Consider the following 27,436-nt stretch of genomic DNA (forward strand, 5'->3'; position numbering starts at 1 on the left):
ATGGAGGCATCTGGTTTCAAATGGAGGGCCTAAATTCTTCATGGCTGATGCTTTCTATTAGCTGTGCATTTATAGCAAGGCTTATGATGAAAGGAAGAGAACCAGGCCTCTTGCCCTGGACACGAGTTATGAAGTATTGTGCAGGCACCACTGAAAGAACTAATTGAGGTAGATGTTGTGGAGCTCCGATCGCTCTACTATTCATTTCTAAACTTCTGTGAGGCCTTGTTGCCTCAGTAAAAATCGCTCAGCTGTGAAACAGCAAAAACAGGAGTTATAATTTATTGAAAAGAGTTAGCAGAACTCTGATCCTTAACAGTTGCTGAATCCAGAAACCAGCTACACTTCCCAGTTGTGTTGATTTGAGTAGACCTTGCTGGAAGGGCCTCCAGTTATGACACAGGAGGGTCTGCGCGTTGGCAGTGCAATGCTGTGAGAAGTCCCCGTTTCTCCAGCCGTGGGACAGCAAGGCTGCTCTCAGAGCACCGGTCTGCTGTGGGCTGCGGGTAGGACATCAGGCAGAGCTCTGTTTCTCAGCCCCTCGGCAAGAACATCCTTTCCTTTGCCTTCAAGGCTTTTATTGCTTACACTGGGATTGCCTCTGTCCACAGCTGCGTGCCCAGAGCTAGCAAGGTGCGGCTGTATCTCACATGTGCTATTTTAAATACTTATCTTAAGTAGCCATGTGCCTGCAGCGGCAGGGACTTAAGTTTGGGCTGCAGATTGTGCATAAAATGGATAAACACTTGGACAACGAAAAGCTGTGTCAGCAGGCACTTCAGTGCACTGTGGTCAATACCTTAGCTAACCTTCTTCAGTCCTGAATCTGGAGTCTAAGTCTTAATTTTCAGTCCTAAATCTACTTAAATAGCTGTGATGCTTGTGGCTGCAGTCTGGACTCCCTCCATGTGGATGCCTGGGGCTTACAGCACACCGTGCTCTCCCTGCCTGACCACTCTGGGAAACATCTTACCTTCTGTCCATTGCGAGCTTTTCCAGGCGACAGCCCAGGATCACCTTTCTGTCCCTGAAATGAAAAAACTTACATTACTGACATAATCCAAGGACCCAGCCCATAGATGCGGTTCTGCTTCCACCAAGCCTCCAAAATTAGAAAAACGTTTTGTTTTATCTGTCTTGCCCCGACATCCCAAACGTATTAAAGTCCCCGAGTATGGCTGCTTTGCTGGGGCTGGTTTTGGTGAGCGATTGCTGCTGCTAAAGTGTTGAGTTTTAAATAGTATTTGACAGTATTAAATTGACTAAAGAAAGGATAACTGGAAGAAGGCAATGTCAGGACTTTTGATACTTATTAGACTAGACAGCTGTGATTTCTTCCTTGTCTACAACTACCATCACAAAAATAATTACCAAGCCTATTACTGTGGCTAAACCATCCTTCTTAACAACTTGCTAGATGATGTTGCTTTTTTAACTGTAGAGAACAGATGAAACTGCAGAGAAAGTTACACTAATTAGACACTACCAACAGCCAGAGCAATTGTGAGGCTTTCAGGCTGGCAGAAGAAAGAGGCACACTTTATCTTAAGTGGCAGTATTCTTTATTTTCCTTCTTAACAACCGTGATGAAAGAAATTACAATTTAAGACTCTCATCTCCTGATGAACACAGGCTGGAATTTCAGCAGCATTTGCACATCTAATTCCAGTAGATTACTTTGAAAATCCCAGTTCAAATTCTTAAAAGGTGGAGGGGTGATGTGTGCACCTAACGGGGTGAGAGCTAGAAGTAGGAAAAAGTAGAAGGGATTTGAAGTATGTCAGATTCTTTTGGCAGGGGAGAGGTAAGGCTTAACAAACAAAGAAGCCTAGGTCTGTATAACATCTCTTCTGGCACAGCAAGGACACAGGAGGACACAGGTATCCCAGTATCAGGCACCGGCCATTTAACACCCCTGGGATCATAAACGAGTCGCAACCTCTGTGCTCCACATCAGCAGCACGGGATTCAAAACCAACCACCGAGCACAGGACAGTTGTGAAGGTTAATTAATGCTTGTCAAGTGAAGGGTTTGGAGGGAAGGTGAGACCCTACAAAGGAGTAATAGTATTTATTAACTGGCATTTCTCATCAGCAGCGCAAAGGTCTAATTATAGCCATCTGAGCAGCTTTTCCATGCAGACTCACTGCGACCACATTTGACACATACTTCCCACCTTGCAGAGAATGTAAATCTCCCCTTCTCCTCCTCCTCCACCATCCACCACAAGCTGCGAGGTTCAGGGAGTGAGACTACTTGGCTACGGACTGTAGGGAGCACTGCTGATTCAAGGCAGATGCATCTGTGCAAATTCTGAATGAAGGCTGCCTGGTTTCCAAACAGTAAATGAAGTCATGCAGATAATCTTGCTTTGCATGCAGCTGTTATCGGGGCAATTCTCCCGCTCTTTGAGCTTCAGAGCAGTCAGTGGGTGCTGTGACTGCTTGGAACAGATTAAAGCAGCCCTCAGGATCGCCAGGTATTAATTTCTACTCTGCAAAATTAATTTCCTGCAGCAGGTAGACACCCACCGCTCTCCCTAAGTCTTGCCATGTGCTCAATGCAGTGACTGAGCCGTGTAAAGGAATACAAGCCTTTTGGTGTTTTTCCCTGGGAAGCTCCCGATTATATTAGCAAAGACTGTGCTTTACATCACAGAGTTGTGTTCAACACAGCTGAGACCACCACACAGGTGAAGAACTCAGCCACAAGTAGGATCGCTCTTCCCCCAGGTTAATCAGCAAGATGGCATCAGAGCCAGAGAGAACGGATGCCTGGATGCAGAGGGCTGGAATCGTGGATTAATTGCCCAACTCTTCTCGCACAGAAACTACAACATGGGAATGAGCCAAAGCCTTGTCCACCACTAAGCCACACACCTTGTCTGCAAGCTTCTCTCCTTCCCATCCCAACCGACTGAGCCCAGTACTTCCTCTCGTAAAGGAAGAAATTGTTCTCTTCTATTTTTTCCCTACCTGGGAGAAGTCTAGAGTCGTGCAATTTAAACACCTCAGCTTTGCAATCCCACTAGCAGTATTTTAAACATCAGTAAGCCAAACTGATGTGATATCTCGGAACCAAACCATTCACTAAAAGGAAAATTCAATTTTTCCTAGTGCTATAATAAGACAGATTTATCCAGAGCAGCTAACTAAGCAAACCACACTAACGCCTGATGCCAAAACCCTCCAGATGAGAGATGTAAACTCAACTCCTGCTATGGCTTTTGAAAACACACCCTGCCTGACAGCTAACCCTCCGCCTAATCCCAAACTCTATTAGGGTATCCTCCGAGCTACATCTAGTCATCAGCAAAAATGCCTCTCGTGCCCCCACCAGCAGCTTACAGGTCACACAGCTAGCCACAAGCCCAGCCCAGCACACGTCTGAGGCCATTTAAGAGGTTATCTACTATAATCAGTCTTTGCTAACTGTATGCAATAGGAATTTTGCCAAAGACAACACACAGAATACAAAAAGTGGCAAGAAGCCCCCTTTAAGTAGTTGCACATTAAAAAATGCTGAGAAAAGCACGATGGGTGAAATTCTCAGGCGGCACGAGTGGGTGTGATGCCACTGAAGTCAGTGGGACCATGCCCAAACAGATCAGCAGGAACACGGCTCTACAGCTACAAACAGCTCGGTGCAAAAGATCAGCTTGCTAAGTACCAGGAATTACAAGTGCTCAGCTCCAGTGACAAGAATAAGGTGAACTCTGCACAGGATAGGTTCAGAAACGCAGGAGTCCAACAACACAAGGCTGGTGTCACCACTGCAATACAACTGGACAAGAGCCGCGCACAAGCACAGACATCTCTGCCAGCTGCAATGCCACATCACGTCCCTTGTGCGCAGCAGATTGCCTGACCTGGTGAGTGCTCTGTTAATTCAGCCGATAAAAATTATGCTCCTGGGTTACTTCCTAAGTGACAATAGCTTGGTGTTAGTCATCGTTTCCAAGCTGTATCTATCCGGGAAACTGCAGTTTCCTGTCTTGGATTGCTTGTTTTTTCCATGGTATTATCTGCTATCTAGGGAAGACCTAGTCCAGCAGCCACTTGAGGCTCTTGGCAAGAGAAGTTCTAGTTGGGGCTGCTCTGCCTTGTTGCCCAGGCTGGGCTTTCACAAGTCCGTAATTTCAGCCATGGGCTGGGTCCACTAAGAAGGTATCAGGTCCCAGGTGCAGGCTTGTCAAGCCTACTGAAGGGTAGAGGTGTTTAAAATGTAAGGGGATGAAATATCATTTTTTTTGTGTGAAGTTCACTTTCTGGGACTGGTGTAACAGCAGAGGAATGAAGGGAAGGAGGGAAGTCAAAACTCTGGGATCTGATACACGCCTTCCAAAAAGTGCTTCATATGCAAAGATCTTGCAATCATGGCTTGGCAGGCTCTCCCTGCTAGAGGTGAGATTATGCCCAGGCTTGGGCCGAGTTACAGCTCTCACATCCCATTGCACACTTATATACTTCTTTTGACGAAACATCACATAGAACAGCCTAATCCTGCAAATGGTGGCTGGATAAAATTAAAATCTATCGCACAGACTGATGACACCGTATCTCTGCTGCACACTATTACAGCTGTCCATCCACTGAGGGCTTCCTGCTGCCAGACTGGGCAGCAAAATGGAGGAAAAATGCTTACAGGACGTTTTTATTTCTAGTAGGAGACCAACTGAACACAGCTTTACAGCCAAATGATGATTTCTGACAAGGCATTAGGCTAAAAGTGTGGGTTTTTTTAAAAAAACCTATAGCATAGAAACATAGTTTGGCTCTACAGATTGGATCAGGCTGAATTTGCAGCACTGGAAGTTAGATAAAAGAACTTTGATTTGAGTTGTAAAACTCAACAAGTGTGATCTGGAAGTCATTGATGGAGAATAAATGCAGAACACGAAGATGCAGAACTTTTACAGCCCCACTTTTCAGGCCATATAACTATACTTTAGAATTTAAAACAGCTGCTGTTCACCAGCATGTCTCCAGTGCCTAATTTTTAATCATGTAGAGGCAGCATGCCAAGTTTCCAGAATCTTTTTCCCAGAGCATCAATAGTGTTCACAACATCTCTGCCTACTGATGAGATCATGAAAAGAAAGGACTCTTGCTCGCACCTTTCTCTATGTTTGGCTGAGACACCCTACAGCTTCCTTGGCAGTGAAGACCTCTATTAAGCATTGCCTTTCAAAACTCAACTATTCTTTAGTCCCAGATAGGTGTTATAAAATATAAATATAATTCTGTGTAAACAATGACACCGAACCAATCCAAAACGATTTCCCAGGAACTTCACCGTCTTTAGGTAACACAAAGCCCTAGACATAGGAATGAGCTGGGAAGGAAAACATCTTTCTGAAGGGTTTTGCAGCATAAAGGACTAGCTCCCCTCTGGAGCTGTGTCCGTGCTAAGGTCTCACGCGAAGGGAAGAGGTCCAACTGCTGGGGGGGTGACTCCAGCTCCAGCTCCCACCCAGCTGCAGCACCCTGGGGGGAACAGGAAAAAAAGGACAAAACACAGGGCTCCTGGCACTGCAGGAGGAGGTCTGTGAGACCTCATGGGAGAGATGAGGACATCTAGAAGGAAGCAACGGGACTGTTTTGGGAGCACTCATGGAGGTCAGGGTTCCCAGAAACTCTGGAGAGGGAAGGAGGGACAAGGGAGATTCAGGAGGAGGAAGGCAGAGGAAGAAGCCGGGTGCTGCCGGTCCCCCTGTGCCATCTGGACCCAAAGGTGGACGAGTAGGATACAAAACCCACAGAAGAGAAATGAGAAGGGGAAGAAATCCTGGTCTGTTGAGGCTCTGGAGTGGGAGGATTCCACTGCCCTCATCTCAACATTGCAGTTTGCTCGCTGGCACAGGCATAGCTTAAGCAGGATCCTAATTAGGCAGTCTTTGAAATTAGGGAAGGCCAACTACCGAGGCACACAACAGCAGGGTCTCTCGCAAGCACAGGAAAAGGCTTTGGCCCATGTGTGAGCAGAGAGGAGGGGAGAAATGGCTTCAGCTCCTCGCCATTTTATAGGGAGGGGGATGAAAAGGTCTGTCCTCCCCCCACCAGGACGTCCTCTCAAACAGGAAGGCAAAGGCTCCTCACGCCAATTAATACTTACTTTCAGGCCTGGGGGGCCAGGCGAGCCAGGGTTTCCATGGGGACCTGGAGGACCCTAAAAAACACAAGAAACACAAAAGTCAAAAGGAGTTGGAAGGGATCGGCTTTAGTCCCGGGAGCGGCAGAGAGTCTCGGGCTGTGCTGGGGCCAGCGCTAACAGCAGAGCACCAGCGGCCTGTGCCCAGCTGGGGCAGCTTCAACGCCACCCTCCGTCCTGCCTTCCCAGCGCTCAAATTTGGCTGCCGGTTCCTACCCTCCTGTGGCGTGTGCCTGTCACCACAAGACGTGTCATGACAACAAGATGATTTGGGTACACCACCTGGTTGATTCCACAACCAGGAACGGAAACTGCTCTGGGGTCAGGGGAGCCCAGGCTCTGCAAGGAGACCCAGCAGACAGAGACGGAGGCAGGCAGAGGGCTGTGGAAGCATGGCAGGGTGTTAATGATTTTTTTGGACAAAATGGAAGGGAACACAACTAATTACTAAAGGGAAATTTTAAAATGTTCAGCTATTTGAGATGATCTCATTTCCCCAGAAACCAGATTTTTGCCTTTAGCGGTTAGAAAGAGAACGGATGGCTGGACAGTAAAATGGGGAGAGCAGAGGTAAATCCCTGCTTAAACCATTTAAATCTGTATTTTTGCATAGGTCTCACAAGCCGATGACACTGTCAGAGCAGTTACCTCAGATCACATACAGCAGTATCTCCTTTCACATCATATTTTAAATCACCCTGCATATTTTCCGAAGACTATTTAAGGAGTTATCTGGAATAAGCAGCTAAGAATAGTTTATCCTGGGATTGTATACAGCAAAGAAGATCTGTTAGCCTTTCAGGCCGAAGTAATAACAATTCTAAGTCCTCTTGAACACGTTCCTGGGAGATGAAACAACCTGAAGATTCAATTCCAAGGGCTCCTGCTCTGCCAAGACTGTATGTGAGCTTTACACCCCCATGAGGAGCACTTCAATGTACCCTCTAGTTGGAAGGAGAACGGGCTCGGAGATAAACCACCACTCAGGCAGTTTCTCAGTGAGCTGCAGTATTGCCACTGAGCTCTTCAGCGTACGTGGGGCCAAAATCTTCAGGGTCCAATTTCCAAGGAAAAATCACTGCAGTTAAACATGCAACTGCCATCAAGTTCAGTGCCCTTGGTCTCTTTGGAGAGAACATCAGCGTGCTGATGTCTATTCAGTTTTATTTTTACTACACTGTAATAGAAAATAATGGCTTTTTTTTTTATCGAGCTATTCTGTCTTGTGGTATAGACAGTTGTTGAGTGCTCAGCGCTGTTTCACAACACATGCTGCTCTGCTGTAAGAGGCTGTTCAATTAAAAGTCCGAGGCTGAACTTTTCAAATGGCATTTTTTACCCAAATAATTTTAATGTCCCAGTCTTAAACTCCTTTCAAATTTTCAGCCTGAAACCAAATACGTTTATTGTCCCATTCTTAATTTCCTTCCAAATTTTCAGCCTGAAATTCTCCAATAGTTTATCCCGGCTGTGAATTACCAGTGAAATTGAAACACCTTTAATTAAAATTAAGGTGTTGGAGTATCAACTTGTAATTTGAAAACCCATATAGCTGCTGTAACCAGAGTAACTGAGCACTGAGTAGTCTTAAATAAATTCATCTTCCCAGCAAACTATGGCATCATCTGTTCATCTCATTGGGTGGGACACTGAAACAGAGACTTAATGCGCTGCCTAAGGTAATTCAACAAGTCTGTGGTAGCAAAAGTGCTTCAACCCAAGTCTTCCAAGTCTCAAATATGTATGAAAATTAATATTAAGTGACAGAAATCAGAACAGTAAAGTCTCTATAAAAGATGAGTTCCTGAAAAGCCCTTACACGTAAGCAGTAATCTAGGTAGCTCCGAACAGGGTTCATAAATCCAGACTGCTGCTAGATTTGAGGAGGGAATTCAGCTGTTATTCAACTTTGGAGCCAGGCAGCTTGGCTCAAAGCCCACTTCAGTGCAGTTAGCTGAAATCCGTGCTCCACCATAGCCCGGGGCAGGCTTAAACCAGTGTCAGACTGGAGGGAACAGCCTGGTTTGGTGTGACGCCTAGCTGAAAACGATAGTTTCCAGGAGGAAACCTGGAACATGGGAAGCTCAGCTGCCGACCAAGAGCTCCCGGGTAAGAGACTAATCACGCTTCCAGCAAAATTTGATGCAGGTTCTTCACAGCTAAACCAAAGCACAGCAACACAATCATAAAAACGCCTTAACCAAACGGAGGGAAGAAGAGCGAAAGAACTAGTCTCAGTACCCAGTGATAAAACATGAGGTTATGAAAAGCACAGGCTCTTCCCATAAAATGGAGCCTTTATCACTGAATTCAATGAGACTCTGAGCGTGTAATCCAGGCAAAGGAAGGTCAGAAACTCGTCCTGTTCCCAAAGATCAATGTGGTCTTATCCTAGCGAGAAGTGGCCACATCCTGCTGATGAAGTGACAGCGGGAAGCCCAGTCTGGCACGCAAGAAACTGCTGTAACCAAGTCTGGGGCTTGTGCTAGACATTTTAAACTGCTCTCCTATCTGTGGAGAAAAAAGGGCGTAGTCTGGCCGTAGTCCTAAAAATGGTAAAAAATAACTGATCTTGATGTGTTCCAACATGGTTAGTCCTGTATCTGTGCTTACACCCACATTCTTGGCAGAGGAGGAAGATGCGGTGTGGTACAGTTAGTTGGGCTGAGTAACAAAAGGTACAGGACAGCATCCACCTCAGGAGCTGTTAGTAACACAAAATCCGAACCGGCAGGCCTGACAAATTAATTCACGCACCAATCTGCAAGCCCCAATAACAGTCATCATGCCCCCAAGGGACCCACCCTTGTTTGATTAAATCCAGCCCAATGTTCATTCCTCCTCCCTTACTGCGCCCAGCAGAATCACCCATCTCCAACCAGTACTCCCAGAAACAGCCCTCTTTTCATGGAGAAGCAAACGGAGAGTTAATTGCTTTGTAGTTCTACAATCAATTGCTATATTTTACTCCTGCTATCCTGGATTTAATTCGATTTCCCCACTCATATACAGAAATTGGGATTCTCCTAAATACATTTATCATCAATCCATTAGTTTTCCTCCTCTTTTCTACACACAGGATGGGACGATGCTGAATAAGAAAATCCTGCAGCACGTACTACTATTTGCATGCATGCCCGTTGACCCACGCGCTTTGCCTCCCTCATAACTGCTGAAACAATCCAATCTAGCGACAAGCAAACTTGCATCCGAAATCTTCCAGCCTTGCACCAGAGATTCCGTGGAAAATTTGACCATGGGGCAGCAGCAGCCCAAGACGCAGGGGCACAGAGACCAGAACAATCCCTGAGTGTGTTCTCCAAGAGAAGGGGGGTTTCCCAAAGGTGACGGGGATTGTAATCCCCCTGGAATGTCTTTTACGTGAGCGATGCTACTTGAGAACTACACTGTGCCACCCAGTTCATCTCGGTGACATGCCTGGAGATGGGACCCCGCTCACAGAAGCGCTTTTATGCGTAATGGTTCACGGCCTGCAAAAATTAACAAAAGTGTAACTGTGCACAGCTCCCCCCCATCCCTCCAGCATTCACAAGGAGGAGAAAAAAGTCCTCCGAACTCCTGCTAACTGCTAGAAAGCTTCAGTCAGGGGAATGACCACTCATTCAAAACTCATGATGTCGTGGGGTTTCACTGTGTAAAGCAACTTTTTCTGCTCCTGACCTACAGATCCCACTCTGACCTCTGGCTTGCTGAAAAATGAGCTAAATATTTGAAGTGAAGCCAAACAAACTGTTTCTTTAAACACTTCTTTTCAGAAATTGGAAAATCTTCCTAACGGAATGAGGATACCGGGGAACCTCTACAGCTGACTAAGTTCTTGCTTGTTTTAGGAGGGAAGCCCTGCATTTTGAAGGAAAGGGAGATTTTTTGCAACCACTGACCAAATGCAACAGGGACATGTTACACCGGGACACTGCAATCTTTCAAGCTGCTAAGGTTCACAGGAGGATGGCAAGAACATCCCAAAGCACCAGTGAGTGCATATATATTTTCTTCACCCATCCATTTGCATTTATCCTGCCTTTTTCAGAGAGGTTAAACGAAACAAGAGCAATTGCAACATCCCAGGATTTTTATTCCCCATTCTTCCTCTGACCTGTTGTGTGGACACGGGTAAAACACTCCCCTTGTACCTGAGTTTGCTCACCTGTTAGAGAGGGAGATCGACTTCCAGTGGGATCTGGCTTCCTAAATCAATTTAAGTGTTTTGGAAAGTTTGACCGTAGCTCTTTTCTTGCTGTCCTGGGAATGAAGCCAACAACAGGACTCCTGTCTATCATGTGTTGGCTTGCTGCGTCCTGCACGTAGGAGGGGGACAGATAACTAGGGTTTACATAGCACTCCTCTGGAAGCAGCATTTAAGACCAAGTGTCATGGTTCACAGTGATTTTCTGCAGACCTGATTAAACGGTGGGTAGTTTGCTGATCTAACTATACTACGAGGAGTCACAATTTGTGATCAACATAGCTGCGCTGGCAAAAGCCCCTCATGCCGACAGGCTGGGAATGAAGCTTGTCGCATCCTGGGTGAGGCAGGAACAAGCTACAATGGTGCAGAAGTTATTGCTCCAGCGGGAGCCCTTTGTTGACAGTTCCTTGTAGAGGTTGTTAGCACCGCTCTGCTAGCAACACCCAGCCCCGGCCGCTGCCTCCCCGCTAAACCCTGATGTTTGACGAAATGCAAAGGTCATCTGCAGAAACAAAGCGCAACACACATCGCTTGCTCTGGGTGGGTTGCTGGGGAAAAGCTGTCCCATTACCTGCCTGGCAAAGTGCCTTCCCATCACCGAAACCTGGGGAAACCCTTCGTTGCTAAAACCGCCTTTCCCTTCAAGAGGCACCTCAGATCTTACGTAGACACCCGCCAATGCGGCACATTTGAGGGGAAGCAGTGCGGACACATACCTTGCTTATGCCGCAAATTTAATGGAGACATAAAAGCTGAAACCAATCCTAGCTGGATATGGACAGAGAGAAAACCTTCCTGGAAAGCGCACATGACCAATACAGCAACACCTACCTGGGTCTGCAGAGCTCCTGAGAAAGTATTATTAGCAATCACTTCCAGTCATCAGAACTGCAACATTTTTACTCCTTTTCCTTGGAGTCCCTTAGGAATCACCAGAAGAAGAAACACCCAGCTTTCATTTGTTATATATCTCTGCCTTGGTAGCTGCAGAGAGTAGAGCATAGGTATTCTCTGAATCTGCCTCAATGGGTCCCTGATAGTGAGTGATAGAGTATAAAATTAATTCCATGCACCTAAAATGGGAACTGGCTTTTAAAAAAATTGAGAAATTGTCATTTTCAAGAAGGCTGCCACTATCCATTTAGCTACCCGGCCTTGGGTTGCACTTGAATGCCGAGATGTGCCCTGAACACAACCTCTTTCATGCTTTTACAAAGACTGGCATTTGTCATTGCAAACCAGGTGGCATTGCTTACATGGAAGAGCAACATTCGGACCCTACAGGCGAGTCCAACGATACTTATCCGCTGGAAACAAGGAGACAGAATCACGGGATCAGGCAGATTTTCTTACAAACTGTCACTGGCCACAATCTCACTCTCAAAGCCAAAGCCAATCAGAGCTTTCGTTTTCCCGGAGCAACATGGGGGGAGAAAGGGAAATAAAACAGAGACAATATGGAATTCAAAGGAGTGGAAATACTGTGCTGTATCAGCAAGACAGCCACTTTATGGACTTCACAGCTACAGAAGGTCATGAGTCAAATGCTGTGACTAGATTTTCAAATGAGCCAAGTAATTGTATGAGCATTAATCATGTAGAAATTATGCAAGCTACAAGACGGGCAATTGTGTCTCATGCTTTAGGCCATAAACTGCATTGGTGACAAGAAAAAAATCCTTCCTTTCCCCTGGCATTGAGCACTGCAAAGTCGCATGCAATATTCACCTCCTCTCAGGAGCTCCAGCCTTAGGCTGGAGGTTCCTGGGACACCTCATGGGCTACCCGTGGGCTGGGCTGGGGCGAGAACCGTGCGGCTGCTTTGAGGATCAGGTTAGGCAGAGGTAGGACATAACCCCTGCGGCGTTGCACATTTATTTTTAAGTGGCTCATGCACAACAAAAGCCAAAGACGCAAGAATTCCACAAAGACTGTCTTAGTTTCTGGCAGCTCTTCTTCTCGCAATGAAATCCTTAAACCCCAAAGAGCCACCAAGAAAAAAAAAAAATACTAGAAGAAACACGTTGGGAAGTCAAAACAACTTATGCACAGAGCAGTTCTGTCTCCAGTGCTCCAGGCCAGACATTTACAGAGTAACCCTTTTGCCCCCTCACAAAATTAGCACAGCCTCTTTGCGGAGGTCTGAGCCAAGCCAGGCTCAGCTGTGCTGAGTACTTCCTAACTGGGAACTCTTTCCTGGGATGATTCTCAGCACCTCTGGCAGAGACTCAACTCAGAAATCTTCTGTTACTCATTGTGTTTCAGAGGATCATCTTAAATATAAGGTTGGAGCACGTCACAGATGGGGAATAACACAGAAAATTATGACACGGCTTCCACAACGCTTTTTTCTTCAGAAAAACTCAAGTTTTGGTAGGTAGTGGAATTTGGATGTAGAGCTGAAATTTGGTCATCCCCACAGAAGGCAGGGGATGGAGCTGGGGTCTCCAGACATGGAGTCTAGTTTGCACACCACAGGATTGCAAGAAGTAACAGCAAACACCTCTCCTGAGTAACGTGCTGGGGTGAGAACAAACTTTCAGCCTTAACGGGGACTTGCTAAGAACTGCAAACTCCGGGCAATTTGCTGATGTGGTTGCTGCTCAGGTGTTTGTAAACAGAAGACATCAGGGCTGGTCAACCAGTCGTGCCGATGGTTCACTAAAGAACGTATCTAATGTGGAACAGATTGTCCTGTCCAAAAAACACATGACCCAGGTGCTATCTAATGCCTTACACTTACAGCAGAAATCAGTATTCAGGTCTGTTAACATCCAGGCCAAGGCTGCAGGGGGTCCTGCAGACCTTTTGGTTTTTACTGCTGTAGAAAGAAGCTGCGTTTATCTTTACTGGTTACTGCAAGATCTCACAGGACTGTAACAAGTGTCCTCAGGGAACACGCAGCCCTCTAGCTCTTAGCCTCTTGCTTGTTCTTTAAAGACATTACGTGGGGTTGAGTTTTAGCCAAGTATGTGTGAGGAAATCTCCCTCTGCTGCCAGGCCAGGATGCTGCCTGGATCACGGATCCAAATATTCCCTCCTTCCAGCCTCAGACACTTGCATCTTTTGATTCCCAACCCACATCAGTTCAGTGCTCAGGAAATGGGCTCCATGACCATACCTTGTGGGACAGCACCTTGCTACCATGAAAACGATGCCAACAGTTAACTGTATCCAGGTCAGGCATATTGCCCAGCTTTGGGAGACTACTGCAGCTAGGCCAAGGCAGAAAGCTTTTCTCACAGCTAGCTGCAGCACTCGGCACCAGATGTTTCCTCAGCGTAGCACTCTGTTCAAAGATCCGCATCAGAATTTAATGCAGGGAGGAAGAAATTCATGATTTTGCAATAGATTTTGTAGAACAGCTCAGACATTTTGCTCTAGATCCTGAAAAGGAGTCAGAGAGCAGGTCTGGGGAACACAAAAGCTCATCCTTGTGTGTTGAGTCCTTGGTCCTAGACCATGGCCCACTAGTGAAGGCATAGTGACAGTGACGGACCTCAAAGGAAGCAATTTGGGAAGCTGGGGAGAGCAAAGGACAGAACAAAAAGCCACCAAAGCTAATATTCAGCACTGGAGTTTGCAAGAAGGAATGGATACTGGAAACAGAATGAGACACAGAGAGCTCATTCTTCTGACAGACGCTTGGGAACATTCATCCCCAGTCTTTCCTGATGCCAATCCTTAGCTCAGGGAGGCTGCGAGTCACCGGTGTGGCCTCCTGAAAACCTTTAACAGGGAATGAGAAAAAGCAGGAAGGCCAGACCTCAACAGCGGGGCTTGAAGCAATCATGACTCAGCCATAGGAACATACAAGAGCCCTTGGAACAGTAGGATAAGCAAACGCAAGTAGAAATGGAGAGAAATTTTAAAACCACTTACTCGGGAACCTCTCTTGCCAGGTGGTCCTGGTAAGCCCGGCAGACCTGGTGGACCCTAGAAAAATAAAAGTAAGTGTTAATGATGGTTCTATAACAGGATGGTGCTCCTGAAGTATTTCAGGGAGACCCATAACACAATCATTTGGAGAAGAACTGGGAGGAAGGACCAGTTATAACACCATGGCCAGAATTTCCCTTCAACTTATGCTATTACCATAAAGAGATAAAAGCCATGCACAGTAACATCTGCTGTAGCGTATATTTCCATAGAGTAGAGACAGAGCGTTCACATCTTTCTGCTGTGGACCGCATTCCCGTGATCACAGCTGTGTTTCACGCTTCCAGTTTCCTGGACCTGTGCTTTAACACAGGGGTAACACAACCGTCTCTCAGCTTTGGAGTTTCCTGCTACGTGCTAGCACGCAACAGAAGTAACGTGTTAGCACCTTGCCAAGGGAGGAACATTGCGTGTTGTAATATATACCAGCTGAGGATGTATAGTTCTTGGTGTTGTAGGTTCCTACATGAGTTGCAACATAATCGCATCCCAGCACTTCATATTTTAAAGCAGCATGCTATAAAATGTAATAAAATTGGTGTCAGCGTTGGAAATTCTTAAATACGGCTCTGTAATGTAGGAGAGGTCAACTCATACATGTCAGAATAGCGGGGGTTCTTGGAAAAGGGTGAGAACAAAGTGGAGATATCAGGCGCCCAGCTGTGCACTGATCTGAAACAGGTTAGGGAAAAATACTTAACCAATGAGGTTTGAACTCCTTTGAATTTATTCATTTATTTATTCATTTTTTCAATGGTCTGGAGAATTCAGATTTCTGGAGAGCCATTTGCAGCTCCTAATAACTCCTCAAAACTTCTTTTCCCCCAAGCCAAACATGTCAAGCAAGAATAACTGTTAATTAAAGCATCTCCCAGAGGATTTATATTCTAGTAGCTTGTTACAAAAGACGAGTTTTCATTGCATCCAGCGGAGAGAGCGATCCAGAGCAGCAGACCGAAGGATGTTTGGAAGGCAGCCGGAGCTCTCCGACGCGTGGCAGTCAGGAGAGCAGGTCCCAGGAGCCCCGTGGGGAATGTGGGTGCATGGCATGGAGCAGGGACAGCACCAGCCCCGCGGCCACACACGGGCCCCAGCACGGCCCCACTCCCTTCCCACTGGGTCACCTCTGGGAGCTGACATGTGCCATCGACTCGAGCGGAGCCTGCTGCAGGGCTGACCCTGTTGCCGCTGAAGGATTGCCAGGCAGGACTGCTCAGGCTCTGCCGTGTGTTACTGGCTCCAAAGAAGAGGAAAAAGTTCATGATCTCTAATGCAGGAGTCATCAAGTGCGTGATTTAGCAACAAAAACAAGCGTTGAGATCCCTACGCTAAATCTCACACCCAGTTTTAAGATTTTCAACAGAGAAAACCTGGCTGAACCATATAGGTAACCGATGAATAAACGTTCCCCTAATATTACCAACCCTCCTATACGTAAGCAGCAAATTAATTAGCATAAAAGAGATGTTTTAAAAAAGACATCCAGCCAAACTTGGTACGGTAGCAAAAAGTCAGGGACTGGAGTAACCAAAGTCCAGGGTAGGTCTCTCTGTGCTACTAATTTGTCAGGACACCAAATGAATCATAACCTTTTCTTTTTTTCCTGTAGTTATTTCTATCTGTAGTAAAGAAGACAAGAAAAGGAACACTTAAAAAGTCTAAGAGCCTACACAGCATAGAATAACTAACGCTCCACACTTCAACACACAGGGAGGGACTTGTACCACCGTATCACTCACTGCTACTATCCAACGCTGCTGCCTGTCCTGGAGATTTCCAGTCTCTATAGCCTGGGATGCTTCATCTGACCTCTTTGCAAGTTGCTTATTGCTGGCTAACACAGTATTACTGGTCCTTGTATTAACAACCCTCATTGATACAGCTGACCCTCATTTTAGCTATACACACAGCATTTTAACCTGCCATTGTGCCGGCTCAGGGCCCCGTGCATAATGCAATTATACAGCTGTGCAAATAGACACATGATTGTAGGGGTTTTTTTAAGCCTCATGTATAATTGTGCTCCAGAATCCAAGCTTTTATTAAAAAAGTCCCCTTGCCCTTTTAGTTGGGAAGATAACTATCAAAACATTAATCCAGTGCAACTGATCCAGCGACAGTTAATAGAGTTTACCAAAGATTAATTCAAGTTTTAACCTCGTCTCCATCAAAACCCATTCCCATTTACCCCTAGAAGGAGAAGTAAAAGAGAAGATGCAACTGTCTGAGAGCTGCGTTCCATGCGTACCAGCATTGAGGTGACCTTTTCCACCTTCCTGCTAACAGCAGCTGCAATTGTACTTGGCCACTTCAGTAAAAACGTTCTCCAAAAACGTGGGCTGTTCAGAATAAACTGAAACTAACATAAAAATAAGGAGAGAGTTAATATCTGCACTGAAGTGAGAATATGGAGTTAAGGGAAAGGCATTTAGCTGGAACAGCACAGAAAGAGCAGTACCTAATTCAGGAATCCCTATTACTTTGCTTTGGTTTAATTTGCCTTTCCTTCAGCCTTTTTTACCTTTCCTGAGGAGTAAGAGGAATAAGGTGACTGTGGGATGAGTGGCTAAAATATGCACTGTGGTAACTGCATAAAGCAAGAGTGTGACTACGTATAAATTAGAAGCAAGTCAAGGTGGAAGGGGACGGGGGTAGCTGGACGAACACAGGTCACTGTGAGACATAATACACTGCAAGACCACCTTCTAGCTTCTCACACAGTTCCTTGGTAGTTGGATTGGATGGGACACGTACTGCGCCTTGCCGGGAACTCACTTCTCTGCCCTGTACATATGCCTCTGCATCATCCAGCTCAAACTCTCGAACAAGAGGCCCATGCCAGACAACTGGCTTTGCCTGGGGACAGCGACACTGAAATACGCACGAAGAAAAATGCACATCCGCAGAGGCAGCCAGAGAAGAATAAGACTGGATCAGGGCCCAGCTACTTACAGATGGATGCAATCCCACTTAACACGTAAGTCTCCGAGACGTGGACAATAAGAGGCACCTATCAAGGAGCCACCACACAGCGAGCTGCTGGAGTCCGCCTGGAGGTAATGCCCACACAGTCCCTACACTCACCAGAGACATCTCACCCCTAGCGCAGGGAAGAGTTAAATTGATCACACAGAGCCTGTGTGGACATTTCCATTGTACCCTTTAGAGCATCCCCAGGAAGTCCACAGTGAGCAGTGCGAGGTGCTCTGAGAGGCAGGCAGGTTTCCTTTTCCTGGCAGCTGGAGGAAGATATCGCTGCTCCGCTCCTGCCCTCCCATCGCCGGGACGCCCCATGAGATAGGGAAAGCTGACAGCCTCCCGCAGCAAGCTACCGTTCCTACCACTGTGGGTCTTGTCTCTCTGGCTTCCCGCCTACTCCTTTCTGCAAACTGATGGCAGAGAACACACACCCTGTTATCACACAAAGCAAAATCAGAGATCAAGGAGGAACATGGCAGAAGCAGATACTCTCTCTTCTCCAGCCAAACAGCTGAATTGTTAACCAGCCTGAACAGTGCTGTGAAGCAGCTAATGGCAGATACATAAAAGTTTAACCCTTCTCAGTTTCCCACGGTAGCATTAGCAACGATGACTGATCCCACCAAATGATTACAGGATTTATTCTAAGCTGCTGCTGGGAAACTTTCTAGAGCAAAAGGGACTTTTTTTTTCCTTAGCTTTTTGAGCTTCAAATTGCAAATGGAAAATTAAACTAAGTTGTCTGAAGGGGAAATACATTGGACCCTGAGGACAAGAGAAATCTCACCATTTCCTCTTGCTGCTGAGATCAGCCAGTTTATACCTCTGCCTCTCCCACATCGTGACCCTCCTCACACTGCATCCTCTGCCCGCGGCAATGCCACCGGGAGCTACGTGCCTTCAGATCTCAAAACCTGAGCAAGGCTGAACAAGTTCCGAGAAGGCTTCAAGGAAAGCGTAATCGGTACAGGAATTGGTGCTGAGGATTTGGGAAACGACTCGCTTCCTTTTGAACCACTACCGAATCAACTTGCTCAGATAGCAAAGTATTCCTGTAATCGTTTCCCCAGGGGCAAGTACTCAGCTGAGTAGCAAAGAGCTGGCTATTACCCAGGACACAATTCAGCTCATATTCCAATGCACACTGATAAACATCTATATTTTAGGGTCTCTCCGATGTATTTCTGCCTCCCCTCTTCTGTCCCCTTGCACAGCATTAGTAGCACAGTTCTCCTTTATCCCTGGAAGGGTTTCAGAGCTGGGCATCCTGCACTGTGCAAAACACTGGAAGGACTGAAGCCAGAAGAGAGGACATTCTCCTTTCTCAGATGCTAATGCATGTGGTAAAAGCCAACTTAAAAGGGAGTTCAGAAAATGCATCAAAAGCTTCTTCCCACATTGGCATCAAGTTCTGAGCAGTGACGTTATCCTGCAGATAGAGAACCTGTCTTGTTTGCTTTCCAGAGGAAGACGAGGCATATTTCATACGTGAGGCCACTGCTGCAAACCCACCGTTTAGCCTCGTACGGCTGGAAAGCACCAGCACGGAGGGACCGAGCAGCTACGGCGGCAGCACCAGAATGAAAAATCCCCTGCTCAGGAGAACAGAAGAAGAGAAGACCTCATCTTCAAAAGACATGCCAACCCATCCTCGCCTTACCGTCCTTGCCAGGCACTGTGCAGAGAGGGAGAGAAGACCTAAACTAAAACCTGGCTTGAAGTACTGCCTAAAACAAATCTGGAATGATGGGGGGAAGAAAAATCCAGCACTTTGGTTACTTTCTTCTCCAAGGCAGGCTTATCATATTAAATTTGGACACAGCTGGGTTTCAACCAGTCTAAGAAGAAAAAGCCCTCGTAATTCTGGCAGGAACTGAGATGTTGGTGGAAAGCCAGCCTTGTAATATGATTTCCGCAATAGACACAGATGTTTATTCTGGGTCTGTACAACACCTATCACAGAAAAGTCCTTGTCCACAACTGGATTCCTAATAGAGTGTCAGCACAATACATAACAAAATATTAGTATTCCAGCTTGATGAAAGCAGCTTTTCTATAGAGACAATTCAGGAACAGTCTCTCAGGCTCTCGAGCAATCTCAGCCCTTGGAAGAAAGTCTGAAGGGGCGTGAAGAAATAGAGGGATCCCATACTCTGTCCCTCATTTTCTTTTTTAAAAAATTTATAAAAATACCTGTATATGTTTATACAATACATCCCTACATCCTTTGCAGCACCATTTATCTCAATCACAATTTCAACTACTGCTCCTCAAAATAAACTTTGTTTGACACAAAGAGCACACTCTGATGCTTAGTCATTTGTCTGCAACAAGACTTCCCTTGGGGGACAGCTCTGGTTAAATTAGCAAAAAAATTATGATCCAACTGTGTGAGTGAGGCTAAAACTTTTCCCATGTATTATACAAAGCGTGTGATCTCCTTTTTTTTTTTTTAATTTTTTTATTAATATGACTCATTCATGAAGAGACATTCAAACACATTGTGTTTCCCTTAATTTGTCATAGGCTGTCAGCTTGAGTAACCTTTTCTGGTACAAGGAAGACTGGAAATAGGCACTTCATATTTTATCAGCGTTCCCAATCGCCTCTCTCTCCCCTACCCGCTGATTGAATTGGCAAGGATTGCTTCTTTATGAAAGGAGCCGGGCTCCAAGACAAACTGCTCGTGCGGAAGATGGCAGCTGGAGCAGTCTAGACCGGGGCCGCGCTCAGAAACACATCTGCCTTGGAGAGTGGGCTGCCTGCCAGGGTAACGCCACACCTCTGCCTGGGCCACTGCCACCAGGGTTCGAACGTGGGGCTCCTGGCCACGCACCGTGCCGGCCCACGGGACGGGAGGCTGCTGGCACATCTGCCCAGGGACTTTTCCCACTCGGATACTCAGGGAGTTGTTCAAAACATGTTCCCTCCCTCCCTCCCCACTCCTCTTGCGTTACTCAGTGCTTCCCCTTAGTGAACTCAGCCTGTTCCTCTGCACGTTCAGCACCAGGTATGGTCTTCTTGCTCTGAAAATAACCCTCAAGTGCTAGTTGAAACAGTCAATATGGGGCTTTTAAGAGTCAATATGAGGCTTTTTGCTTGCAGGGGCCAAAAAACTCTGGAATTACAGCCTTATTATATAGCTGGGGAAAGGTCCAACTTGGGGTACACTGTCTACAACCCAGCTAGGTGCCAGGGCAATGGGCTTGCTGCAGTGTTACCACCTAACACAGAGCGTGCACACGGCAGCAGGCAGTGCCGATGGGCCGGGGCGAGGGCTGCAGCTCCCTAAATCTCCCCGTCAAACTTCCTGCTTGTATAGACAAGCAAATGATACCCCAACCCCATCCACCAAAGGATTCAAAACACCTACAGCATCCCAGCCTTGCAAGGCCTTGGCACACTGGCAAAAAGATACTATTTTTCATATTTTTTTTTTCTTTTGTGGATGTCCAAGCTACTTGCAGGCATGTGCTGGGGTCAGGCTGCTCTGGAAGCTGAGCGCCGTCCCGCTTGGCCGGGTGCGGGGAGGGGAGATGTGGAGCAAGGCTGGGCAGAGGTGCTGCGGCGGCGCGGGGATGATTCAGAGCGACCTTCGCCAGCTGCTGAGTCAGGGCTGCGTTACTGACTTAGCATGATGTTTGGGTGTTCTCTTAGCTCTTCCCCCCGCTTCCGAAAGAAATTCAGAGCAGAGATCCCAAATGCTTGTGGTTATTAATGGTTCCCAAGAATTTTTTCTTTTTTAAGAACGTATTATCCTCCCTCCCCTAGCCGCCCAGCAAACCCAACATTCCTGAAGAATTAATGCTCTGCCATGAGTTGCGTGTGGGACGTAGCGTCTCTGTTTCCTGTTGCGCAGCACCATGGTGGTCTTTCAGGGCAGATTAATCCACAGAGGGTGCTGCCTTCTATTGCTAGGTGAACAGATCCGATCCTTCCAGCCCCTTGCTTGCACGCCTCTACTCAGGCAGACACCTACCTCAAGTGTGGGGATGGGGCCCTTCTGCACAGCTAAGATGATACCGCAATTATTTTGGTAGCATTCCAAAGCCAGAACTGCAGAGACCACAGTGCCTGAGTCATCACTGCCTCGCAGCCTGGCTGTCAATCCCACCCTGATTTGGGGATGATCAAGGTGAAAGACAGGCTCTTCTCTTTAAGTGGCAAACGGGCCAGGCAGGGTGCTACTGGCTGCCAGCCTGCTTCTGCCCATACATCATTGCTATGGTGGCCCCAATCCTTGCTGAAAAGGTAGAAGGTGGTTTCCCATATATGATTCTCTGCCCAGAGTGACAGTCTTCTTGAAGAGACCTTGTATCAGGTGACACAACTGGGAAAACTAATTAATCACAGAATGGTTCGGGTTGGAAGGGACCCTAAGGATCATCTATTTCCAACCCCCCTGCCACGGGCAGGGACACCTCCCACTAGACGAGGTTGCTCAAAGCCTCATCCAGCCTGGCCTTGAACGCTTCCAGGCATGGAGCATTCAACAAACGCCCTGGACAACCTGTTCCACTGCCTCACCACCCTCACAGTAAAGAATTTCTTCCTAATATCCAATTTGAATCTCCCCTCTTTCAGTTTGAAACCATTACCCCTTGTCCTATCATTACACTCCCTGATCCAGAGTCCCTCCCCATCTTTCCTGTAGGCCCCCTTTAGGGACTGGAAGGCTGCTATAAGGTCTCCCCAGAGCCTTCTCTTCTCCAGGCTGAACAACACCAACTCTCTCAGCCTGTCCTCACAGCAGAGGTGCTCCAGCCCTCGGATCATCTCTGTGTCCCTCTGCTGGATGCATTCCAACAGGTCCATGTCCTTCTTGTGCTGAGGACTCCAGAGCTGCACGCAGTACTCATCTTATCCTTCCACCCGTGGGCCAGACTCCGTGTATGACATTCCCAGCCCATAACCTGCCCTGTGCAGGGAAAGCCGGGCTGCGATATCACGCAGCAGAGCAGGAAGGGCTGCACTGAGCTCATCAGAAACGGCTGCCCGACAACACGAGGACGGCGCCAGGTAATTACTCAAGCACGAAGCATTTATCAGCACTTGTTCTCAAACACGCTCGGCTGGCCATAGAAGTGCTACATTAATTTCTCAACATGTCATCCCCATTCCAGTCTTTTCTCCTTTTTCTCTTCCCATGTCAGAGCCATCCAAGGAAGTATGGTACAGAGATCTCCCCGTGAGTCACAGGAGCTATCGAGCACCACACAGCAGCCAGCTCCAGCCGAGCCATAACCTCTCCCTCCCAAAGTGCTGGCTTTGTTTCCAGCAGTCAAAGAGGATAAGGCCAGACAGAGCCTCAAAATGTTCTCCTTTCCCTTGATTCAGGACTCCAGTTGTTCTCAGACAGGACGGAAAAATCCTGCCATCTCTTCTCTCAGCCCTCCACAGCATGAATCTGTTTCTTTGCTATGATTCACAAGCTGAGAGGGATTTTCCACTCCAGTTCAATAATAAGCTCTTTACATTGCAGGGGGAAGCGGGGGCTTGGAACGTGGTCCCCCTTCATGGCGCTTGCAGGGCAAGAAGGTGGAAAAGGTCAGGATTTCACTGGGCTCAGAGCAGCTCACTCAGATTTACCCCATACAGGTAAGTAGTTTTTGAAGAGAAGTTCACAATTGCTGAATTTCTCCTCTCGGAAATCTGGCTGAAATGACTCTCCATGAAACACAAGAAGACTGCCCAAAGATTAAAATCGCTGAAGCTCATTCTGTCTACTCAGGGATTTAGCAAAACATCTCCAGGTACAAAGACAACAACAGGTATGTGTGCCTGCGAGGTGAGGCAGGAGCGCGGGGCTGCCCTGCATCCCCCTGCCTGCGGCAGCATCTTCACCTCTCCCAGAGGGGGGAACCTCCGAACAGAACGCAGCTCACAGAGACCGCCCACCCAAATGACATGGAGAGAAATCACCACCCTGCTTTGAAAGGGGACAGGCAGGAAATGCAAACATTGAAGGTAATCCCCCATTGGAGGTTTGGCGAAACACCACCACTTCACTTTAGGTGTTACTTGCAACAACGAGCAGCACATCTGCAGACACAAGTGCTGTTGATTGTGTTCCTTCAGCAAGTCTCAATATTTCCATTGTAAACCTTTCTTTCACTATTTTAAGGAGTCAGCTGTAAAAATTTGCTTTAGGCGGGAACTTGGCAACCAAAGATTCTGTCTGGGAGAAACTTCTTTTACATGTATAACCCCTCTCTCATATACACAATATAGCAAAGGGTTTGCGTTGGAACACCAAATCCTCCTAAAGTTGGCCAGTTAAAAGATTCTGTTTGCATTCTTGCATTTGGAGAAGAAAAAAAAAATAGCAGCTAGCAGATAATTAGTGTGGCCTGACTGCTTTTAGAATTACAAAAAGTGTGTATACTTTTATGGTGGCCAAGATATACACCCTGAGAGTGGTTATTGTGTATGGAATGCAGTAGTTAAATTTATAAAGGAAACTCTTTGCACGTTTTAAGTGCGGTCTGTGAGAAATAAAAAAAAATAATATTAACTTATACCATAAAAATAGAGGAGGGTTTGTTTAAAGAAACAGAAATCCTGAAGCAATCTCTGTACTTGCATTTGTTGAAACAGAGCATTTCTCTAGAAATGTGAATTTCAGGTACAAACCAAATCAATAACCGGCGTTAAGAAATAGTTAATTTGTGGCATGGTTTTGAGGCCCCTTTGGAAGGTGACTGGCAGTTCTGCCGTCTTGGCCCTGAGTAAAACCAGGGGTGTGGAACAGAGCCCCAGTCTGGCCATCAACATTTTAACCAGCAACTTGTAAGAAGGAAGGTGGGATTTATTTTTTTTTTTTTCTTCTCTTTTCTTAATCTAACATTAAGCAGCAACTTTAATCACAAACTTTTAAGGGGCATCCACCATCACAGGGCACTCAAGTTTCCACCGAGACATGCGCTAAAGTTGCAATCATCAGAAATGTAATAGCACTTGGCTGCTATTTCAAGTTGTCACACTCCACTAAGCTTTATAAAAACGCTTGTAGATTATGGTCTGCCAACTGGTTAGCTGAGCTGTGACTGGGAATAATTAGCATTAAGAGCTTCAACTTACCTGAGGTCCTCTCTCTCCTTTCATGCCTGGATATCCCAGTAAAAATGGAAACGGAGTGGGTCCGAGGGGATCAAAAATTTGATAGCCATCAGTCGCAGCTGGGGTTGTGAGGTTGAAGGCCTGCGCCCTGGCTCTGGAGACAGGACGGGCAGACCCCAGGGGCGGTTTGGTGTACACCAGAGGGACATTACTGGGATCTACTTTCCTGGTGAGGGATGGCACGTGCTTCTTTGGAACGGGCCCATTGCTTGGGTTCCGTGGGGTTTGCTTTAGGGTGACAAGGTGAACATTGCTGGTTGTATTATCAGTCATCCTCCTCATTGGCTTTACAGTACTGGGTGCTTTGGAGGGCTCAATAGTCAGTTTTTGGTTGAACCTCTTTTTGGTCTCTTGCTTGGATTCCTTCCTGCTGCCTGTGGCAGGGCTCTGGCTTGTTGGTGAGGCCTTTTTGGCAGTGGGAAGGGGATTTTTCTCCACACGTGTAGTGGGAGTGGGCCAAGACACCCTGAGGGTTGTCGCCATCCCCCGAGGGAGAGAACGGGTGGGTGGCTGTGTTTCAGTACTTGATGGAACAGGAGATGGGGCCACTGCGACCTTTGTGGCTTTGGTTGTCAGTCTTGGCAGCGATGGTGGGGATGATACCAATGAGACAGTTGTTACACCTGAACCCCGGGTCTTGAGGGGTGCAGTGACCCTGCCAAACTCCAAGGCTGGGGCAGCAGTGGTCAGGTTTTTCAGACCCTGCAGCGAGGGCTCCATATGTTGTGGGGTACTTGGGGAGGCACTGGGATCCCTGGGCAGGAGGGGGATGAGGGGAGGCAGGTTCGGCCGGTAGGTATCTGCTTGCCTGCACTGTTTTTTCAGGTATTTACAGTAATGATGAGCTGCCTTGGCGGAAGGATAAATATCGAACTGGCAGATGGCTCCTTCAAACTGCACGGAGTGCTGGTTCATCTTCCCGAAGAGGAAAGATCCATGTGGATCCAATGCCTCGTCCTTTTTAAAATGCAAATCCGCATGTACTCTGCGCTTCCCACAAGAAGTAAATAAAGTGACTGTCTGGCCACGGATATCGATGGCCATATTGTGCCACTGGCCATCATGGACATTGTAATCAAAATATACAGAGCGCTTGTGGCCCACATACACTATGATCTTCCCAGGCACAAACTGGACCCCCAGCTGCAGTTTTTTCTTTTTGCTCTTGACAGCAAAGAGAAAGGCATTGTTGATGCGGTGGGAGCAGAGGCTCAGCACTAGGAGCAGGTCAGTGCTGGAGCCTGCGGGGAGGATGGTGCTGACCGGTGCTTCGACACGTGCTCGCTGAGTGAAGATGACCCCTGATTTGAAAGGGATGACCCCTTGAGGAACTGTACGCGATGAGGACCATCCGCTCGATGGCCTTCTCCCCGACAGGCCCAATCTTTGAAGAACATCCACATCTGAAAGGAGAACACAAAGAAAGTGTGAGGCGTCAGGCAACCCAAGGGCTGGATGGGTGTGGGGAGTCAAGTCAGTCCATGAAAAAGGGCAAAAGGTTACAGGAAACCCCAACCATCCTCTCACACACGTATGTTCAAATAATCAGAATGGAGAGCACATAGCTCTTCTGCACATAGTGTGAGGAGCAAGAGCATGCTCAACTTGGTCACCAGCAATTGCCAAAATGCATCAGCTCCATGGTGCATCTGGCTAGCTATTCTGTCCCACCACGGACCAGCTCCAGATGTTCTGGAGGGAGCTGACCTCACTACAAGGAAATTTCCCACTGAGCACCAATAGTCCACTTCACTGGGATTTAATTCTGAGTACTGACCACACAGCTGGAAAGGAATTTGAACAACAGACTGAGCTGGGATTGCAAAATTTTATATCCCCAGAAGGCAAGGAAGAGAACTTTCAAAGGGAGCAAAAGTCTTGTATCTGTCTCTCTCCAAATTAGTAAGAAGCAGCTTTTGATCTTTGAGACTCTGGAGAGTTTAGGGAAGCAAAGGTGCCTCCAGCATGAAAAAAATTGCACCTAGATTTTACTGAACCGCTTAAGGTTCTCAACTTCAGTACTTTTTTCCCAGCAGATCATCTTCCAGCCTTAAATTATTTTAATAAGTTGGAGGAACCAGATTTGGTTTGTGAAGAGCTGAGAAACTTGTTGTGGCTGCCACTGAACAACACAGGTAGAACTCGCCTCCAGCATTTGTCACCCTGGAGCTGGGTGCCTTGTTCAAGAGGGATTGCTGTCTGGAGGCACCTATCTTTATCCACTGACTCTGGGAGAAGCCTGCAATGGACAGACAAACAGAATCCTCTGGTTTCTGGCCCCAAGGTCTAACGGGAGTCACACACAGCTCGGAGTCCAAGGCAGATTAGCAGGCGAGAGCAACACAAACTGGAGCCAGCTGGCGGCAGTCTCAGCTGAACTACTTAACTGGGGAAGATGCTGAGGTCTACGCGAGAAGAGCTGCAAAGGTGAATGTGCCTAGACCTGAAAAAGAGGCTCGTGTGCCCCAAAACTTCATTCCTTTATTCCAGACCAAACATTAGGGCTAATAAAAGATGTTAACTACATGACATAGACAGATAAAGGTAAGGCTATAACGATTACCGGGACACTACTGCTGCTGAAAATGAGCTGGGATAACTGTATTTCCTTCCCTTTTCCCTGCCCAGATGCAATCCCTGTTACTCGATGACCAGCTAACTCTCGTGTATTTAAGCGCTCTTTGGGGAAGCTAGCCTGGGCTGTATAAGCCAAAGGCTGATCTCGCAAGGTAAGAATTTACAATTGCAAATGCAGCCGTGCCAATCATGGCTGCACGTCAGCTAACATCATGGGATTGCAGCTTTCCTAGATTAAAAGGGGAAGTAAATCAAAGGTTGTCCAAAGAAAAAAAACAAGCTCCTTCTCTAAAGGGGCCTTGGAATTTGGCCACTTTGACCCTTAACTATCAAATATTCCACACAATACCAATATTTGGAGAACTGGCACTTAAAAGAGATCCTCAGTGTTGGCCAGAAAGGTTGTAGACTCGAGCCAGTCTGAGGGCTGTAATGTTACTGGCCAGGAAGGGAGGAGGATA

The 27,436-nt window shown here is 47.0% G+C and overlaps 1 protein-coding gene across 1 annotated transcript in view; it reads right to left on the reverse strand.

Annotated features, from left to right (window-relative positions):
- COL27A1 (collagen type XXVII alpha 1 chain) overlaps positions 1–27,436 on the reverse strand; it is a 161,223-nt gene that overhangs the window by 120,653 nt on the left and 13,134 nt on the right. Inside the window, exons 3-6 of the mRNA XM_054221069.1 lie at positions 24,360–25,801; positions 14,244–14,297; positions 6,116–6,169; positions 974–1,027 (exon numbers count right to left, since the gene is read on the reverse strand). Of these exons, the coding sequence (XP_054077044.1) occupies positions 974–1,027; positions 6,116–6,169; positions 14,244–14,297; positions 24,360–25,801 (1,604 nt within the window). The remainder of the gene's footprint in view (positions 1–973; positions 1,028–6,115; positions 6,170–14,243; positions 14,298–24,359; positions 25,802–27,436) is intronic.

This window comes from Rissa tridactyla, chromosome 14 (assembly GCF_028500815.1).
Source record: "Rissa tridactyla isolate bRisTri1 chromosome 14, bRisTri1.patW.cur.20221130, whole genome shotgun sequence".
NCBI lineage: Eukaryota > Metazoa > Chordata > Aves > Charadriiformes > Laridae > Rissa > Rissa tridactyla.